This window comes from Antrostomus carolinensis, unplaced genomic scaffold (assembly GCF_000700745.2).
Source record: "Antrostomus carolinensis isolate BGI_N321 unplaced genomic scaffold, ASM70074v2 scaffold48458, whole genome shotgun sequence".
NCBI lineage: Eukaryota > Metazoa > Chordata > Aves > Caprimulgiformes > Caprimulgidae > Antrostomus > Antrostomus carolinensis.
This window is the reverse complement of record NW_010331821.1, coordinates 1,505-8,117: the sequence shown is the minus strand read 5'-3', so window position 1 is coordinate 8,117 and position 6,613 is coordinate 1,505. Positions and strand designations below refer to the sequence as shown.

The window sequence follows — 6,613 nt, the reverse complement described above, 5'->3', positions numbered from 1 at the left end:
CATATCATATCATATCATATCATATCATACATGTATTATACATGGTTGTATTATAATATACATATTATTCATTATTACCACTGAACTTCAATTAAAAAAAAAATCTACCTTTTTTTTTTTTTACCCTATAGGGCTCTGAAGCATAAAAATATGAAAAAAAAAAAACTTCTGAATGCAGTGCTCTCAGCTACTGTCTGACACAAAAATGATCAAACACAGTATTCACACGACCCTTACACAAAAATAAGGATAAGGGCAAAAGCTTAATATTCCTCCCCTAGTCCTAAAGCCTTTGTTTATCTGAAATAAAAAACACCTACGTAGTTTTTCCATGATCTCTTCATCTGACATTTTGGTCTTCTTTTTCTGTTTATCACCTGATTTTGTCGCACTGTCAACAGAAGTGTCACCGGCTGGTACAGGGATGGGGTCAATCACAGACCGTGTATAAATCTGTTAGGAGAGACCATTTACCTGAGTATTTTCTTTGCAATCATTGACCTTCAGTTGAAAACAATCACAGTTCTTCAGAGATCCCTAAGCACCATTTTACATAAGTTGGAGGCAGAAATTAGACCTGAGAAACACTCGAGTCCATTAAGTCAAGATGCTGACAACCTCACTGACCTCTGAAACAAAGACCCAGGCTCCTCCTGAACAGAGTGAATGCTAGGTGACAGACAGATTTTTTTTTGTGAATTTTCTACTGTCTTACTCTTTATAATCCACACTAGTTAACAGGAGAAGCCCTTTCATTTATTTACTTCATTTCTGCAATTTCCAAGTTTCACACAACAGAAATCACTATTTAATAGCGATGTCAACTGAGATCTAAAGCAAAAGATTCACACTTCACCACAAAAAGAAGCATGATATGCTTGAAATTTCCCAGGCATCCCCAATTTTGGGGATTTTCTTGGAGCTTTACTTAATTTCCTCCCCTCACAGACATACACAGCTACCCTCGAAATACCAAGCTGCAGACCTGTCACATTTGATACGTTTACGCACCCAGCCTGGGCAACTATAAAGCAGTATCACTTGACAAATATACACAATTCACATTTGTGCTCCTGAAGCAAAAATAAGTGGGCAGAGTGGCAAAATGTACACCTACCACAGTCAAAAGAACAAGCAGGAATAAGTGGGATCCCTGAGACATTATTAACAAGGTGTAGTTCAGGATGACTACACTAAAAATTAACAAAACAATTTCTTAAGCATTGAACTTTTCACGTAATGCTGATGACTTTGTGAGTGAAATTAAGCTTTCAAATTTTAAATTTTAATTGTTTGGGGTTTAGGTAGTATATTTGGTGAGGCTATGCCACTGCAATCAAATAAAGTAAAGAAAATCAAACGCACTACACTTGGACTGTGTAAAGTTACAGAAACTAGCTGTATTTTTTTAGGACTAACAAGTCTCCTCCTCACGTGCTGGGCTGTAGGATAAGCACAGCTGGGTATCTTTAACATAAGCCAACAAACAAATAAGCATTAACTTCAAGATTTCTGATCCAACTGATATCCAGAAATTAGGCATTTTCTTAGCAAACTCAAAAAAAAGAAAACAGAACTTTTCCCTAAAAACTTACAACAGCTCATTTTGCAAATAAAACAATTTGCTAGAAAACAGAAGTAGAAGTTCTGCAATACTGTAAAATGCAGGTCTGCACTGTAAATTTTACAGCTGCTCACCGATTTTGTGTGATCTGGCCGTGGAGCAATAACAGGAGGAGGAGCTTCTTCATCATCCTCATCATCATCTGCCGCAGCTGTTGATGGCTCTGAACCTTTGGCATTGGTCTACATTTTTACCAAATTAAAAAAAAAAAAAAAAGTAAATAAACAAATAAAATAGACTCCCCTACATCTTAAAGACTTGCTTTTCCTTTTCCCCCACACATGATGATAAAAGAATTCTTCTTGATGTCAAAAGAAAACAATCGGTTGAGTGGTCTAAGTGCCCTGTTACATTACAAGACTAAAATACTATTGCTCAGTCAAATATGCTCTGTTGACACCCTAATTCATGTTTTTACTTCACAAAAAAAATATAATTTTGTTTTATATGGCAAGATTCAGTATATAACAAATACAGAAGACCTGAACCTGTATGCATTGAAGAATATAAAAAGAATAGTAGACACACTCACCGTCGGTGTTCCTGAAGGGAAACCATCTTTTTCTAAATAGGACAAATAGCAGAATACATAAAATCATCAGAAAAATAATTAAAAGTGAACTTTACAGAGTAAAGAACACAGACTGTTTCGGAGATTTTTTTTTTCCATCTCTCAGAAAGCCAAATTTCATGGTCACAAATGAGAGAAACCAGTATTTCACTGTAAGACCATGCAGAAAGAAGCTTGTTTCATTCTTTTAGAAAGAAGTTTCTAAAATCTTCCCCTAAGGGTAGGCAAACCCACTCATTTCCCAACTTGCTCTTCACCTCACCCACACCCAGTTTTCCAAATTGAGCGCTGTTCATCATACTCATGGGTTCTGTCTTACTGAGATGTGAAATAAGGATCAAATGGATATTTCTGTTCCTTTAGTGGTATCTTGAATCAAGGATGAGAATATTACAAAGCCTTATCACTAAGCTATTTTCAAAACTAATTTGGAAGAAAACTAGGTAAAACTGCATGTGTTTGTAGGGCAGTCATCCTCTCAGTCCCACCACATAGCTCCTGACCTAGAAGCCACAACTTATTTTGCATCTTTGATGTCACCACATGGCAAAATCAAGTTCACAAATAGCTATTTTGGACACAGACAGGAGGAGCAAGGTCTCCAGCACAAAATCAATTAATCACAGTCACGGCGCCCCAGCTTCATAAGCACAGCCCATTCATTTTGGCTGCTATTTTGAATTATCCCGTTGCATTTCTTCCCTTCTCCACTTAAAACAGGAAATTAACTGGACAACACCAGTTTCCAGTAAGTTTTAAATCCATCTTTGAATATTTGTTCCTCATTGAAAAGTAGCTTGATCTTTGAGCATTTTAATCTGACTTATTATTCTGAAATTGAGGAAGACTGTGTTCCAAATACCCAACTCCCATTCCATATGCCTTGCACACACTTGGATCTCACCTGGAGCAGAAAAACTCAGATACTTCTGTTTTGCTGTGTCTTTGGAGTCGTAGAATTTCAGCACATCTAGTACTGCCTGGGGATTTTTCTTCTGTTCTAGCTTTGTGATATTTGAGGTCTGCAGCAACCGAGCCCATTGCTCTGGCATTCCCTGAAAGAAGAGATTATTCTAAGCATCCTCCAAGTACTTAAAGATTTTTTTAAAAGCAGAAGAAATTTCTTTCCTCTTCAAAAAGCGTAACATGTACAGCCTTAAACTCATGAACAGGCAGGATGGGGTTTTAACGGGAAGCCATATGTCCATAGGTGACACAAATCAAGCCACAGCTGAAATCCCTCCTGACTGCTCAATATCTCAAGCATCCATGGGCTTTAGCCCCCTTTGCCTACATGACATCATCTCTTTCAGGTGTATTAAGCCAGATGTGAAGAATGGGAATACAAAAGCACTCAACAGAACCAGTGTTACCGACTAATTAAAGTAAACTGAAGAGGGTTTCTCAGGGAAGGCTCTCCCAGGTGACATGAAGCATCAGATCTGACATTTACAGTGCAAAAGCACTAACAGGTCACAGTTTCACTACTCTGTGTGCTGTACAAATTCACAATAAAATTATTTCTTTGATAAAAATGATCAGATTAGCTCGCACTTCATTCTAAAACACCACATTGGCTTCACTACAAGGCAGACCCACAGCTGTTTTCCAAGCAATTTCCAAGGCAGGCAGACTCACAGTGAACTCTCCAGTAACAGCATCAAATCCAACGTGGATGGTATGCTCAAAATCTGACGGCGGGGAGATTTCTGGCCTTTCCTTTTCCTTCTTCTTGCTTCCTGAAAAAGAGATTCAAAGATCTACTGAACAAAGACTTAAAGTCTTATTGTCTCCATTTAATATAACCGAGGGAGGTGATTGTCCCGCTCTGCTCTGCACTGGTGCGGCCTCACCTCCAGTACTGGGGGCAGTTTTGGGTGCCACAGGATAAAAAGGATCTAAAGCTGCTGGAGAGTGTCCAGAGGAGGGACACTAAATTGGGGAAGGGTTTAGATGGGAAGTCATACGAGTAGAGGCTGAAGTCGCTTGGTTTGTTCAGCCTGGAGAAGTGGAGACTGAGAGGAGATCTCATCACAGTCTAGAACTTCCTCCCAAGGGGAAGAGGAGGGGCAGGTGCTGATCTCTTCTCTCTGGCCACCAACGAATGCCAGGAGCAGAGGAAATGGCAGGAAGATGTGGCAGGGGAGGCTGAGGTTGGCCATGAGAAAAAGGTTCTTGAGGCAGAGGGTGGTGGAGCACTGGGACAGGCTCCCCAGGGAGGTGGTCATGGCACCAAGCCTGACAAGATTGCAGAAGCATTTGGCCAAGGCCCTCAGACACATGGTCTGAATGTTGGGGTTGTCCTGTGCAGGGACAGGAGTTGGACTCCATGATCCTTGTGGGTCCCTTCCAGCTCACAACATTCAATGATTCTATGAATAAAATAGCTAGGATGGATGTGACCATTACTCTGTTTCCTGGATGGAGGTGTTCACATACACAGCCCAGTGATTTGATATTTTCAAGCTGGTATAGACTTCATGTAAGAATCGACAACTTATTCCATTCAAATAATTTCTAGTATAGTAGCAAGCAAATAAGAGTAAGAGCCCCAGAGTGCAAGGAGCTCTGTAGTGTATATGAAATCTAAACATAGGAAACATTTACAATGCAAAAAATGACATTTTAATATGGATTAAGAACAACACAGTAGATAACTTCAGTTCAACCTCAAGTTCATCTTAAACAGTTAAAACTCAGTTGCCTTACTGCTTCCATTCAAAGTAATTAATGCAAGCTAGGGCTTCCTGTGACAAAGATAAGAGTTTATAGCCTCAGAGCAATTACCTAATTTCAATCAAAAGCGGGGAAGAGAAAGCAAGCATGATGATCTTGGAGGTCTTTTCCAACCTTATTCTACGATTCTATAATAAGTACAAGAAGCAGGAACAGATAATGAGAAGGACCATGTGCACTATCCAACCTAGATCCAATTAAATTTATAAGACGTTTTATAACGGCTGGGGCTTGGGTTTTTTGCTTTTTAAATTTTTTTCTGACAAAGAGAAAATAAATTAAAACGGAAGACAATTTGTAGTTAACACTAAATATAAAATACTCCATTCTGCTCCCTTTACTCAGAAAAGGTTTGGAGCTAAGTCAGAAGGTTTCAGGAACCTGTTTTCCTGCTCTTGCAAAAAAGCTCGAGCCCTGCTTTCTTTCCCTGCCAAAGCAGAGGAGTGTACTCGCTGTTTGCTCTCCAAGTGGAAAGATGATGCTCAAGGCCTCAGCTCACGGTCCCCTGCTGAAAGGCAGTGAGCTGTGGAGCGGGTCTAACCTGATACCATGAAAACGGCACCTGTAATCCTGGGATCGCCTGTGGGCTCGCAGAGATGAATCAGCTGCATTTATTATATCGTCCGTGAAGCCAGCAAGAATGCTATAGTGCTCATAACCTTAAAGGAAAGCAGCACACCATTCTGAAATCTAACAAACATAACATGGTAACCAAGTATGTAAAAAACCCACATTTTTGCTTTGTTTTTAAATTTACCTTAAAAATAAAAGTCATGTAGTTTCAGTACAGAAATAGAGCAGATAAAAGGGCACCCTCTTTGTTACTACATGGTAAAAAGTTACTGAACATGGGGCAAGCATAGATTGTGCTGCTCACAGCCAGAGGATCCATCTGAAATCCCCTCACGCTGGCGGGAGAGGAAGGACAGGGAACTGAGGACAATACTTACAAACGAAAAGCCATGTGGGCTGCCTCCAGCTGAACAATGCAGTGGAAAGACACGGCTATTATAAACAGGATATCTTTAATATGGCTGGACAGGTCAGCGCCAAAAAGCAAACGGACTGTCAAATGTTAACATCGTTCAGTCCCAGGACAGGAGAAACTTGCTTATGTAAAAACTTTTAAGGAAAGTACTGTTTCTTCCCAATCTCTTGTAGTTGTTTATATAAAAGGGGGGAAAAAAAAATCATATTCCTCAGGAAGGTTCCTGTTCAGGAGCACTTGACATGTAGGGAACAGAAGTTGATGCTCAAACCCTCCAGCACGCGCTGCACAAATAAACCCTCTCCTTCCAAAAATATACATCTTAGTAGGCTAGGCAAGGAGACTGAAAAAAAAAAAAATCACTCCTCTGCCCACAGGAACAGCGGATCAGAGCAGCACTTCAAACAAACCAAGCAGCGAGCTTCAGGCAAGAGACAAGTCCCGTGAGTCATGTGTTGGCAGGACATACTGGAGGTTCCGCAAACAAGGCCGCTGTGAGGCCACACTGCTTTTCAACCTCTGCTTATGTTTGCAAAACAGTTCTGTATTTAAATGGGAATCCCTTTAATAAAGGGCAACACTCATTTCAAACAGCAAGTGAATCTAAAATGTGGTCCCTTGGTCCTGCAGAGACAGGAGCTTATACTCGCCCTGTTCCCAGGAGGGGGAAGGCACAGGTCCTTCAGGATTCGGT

At 40.3% G+C, this 6,613-nt stretch overlaps 1 protein-coding gene across 1 annotated transcript; it reads right to left on the bottom strand.

Moving 5' to 3' along the window:
- Positions 1-320: 320 nt before the first annotated feature.
- On the bottom strand, positions 321-5,590 carry LOC104529105 (serine/threonine-protein kinase PAK 2-like; the record flags this gene model as incomplete). Its single annotated transcript, XM_010173306.1, has 6 exons — positions 321-453; positions 1,699-1,806; positions 2,157-2,188; positions 3,100-3,250; positions 3,834-3,934; positions 5,480-5,590. Coding segments are annotated over 6 exons (636 nt in total), but the record flags the coding sequence as incomplete, so codon positions are not given.
- Between the last annotated feature and the right edge of the window lie 1,023 nt (positions 5,591-6,613).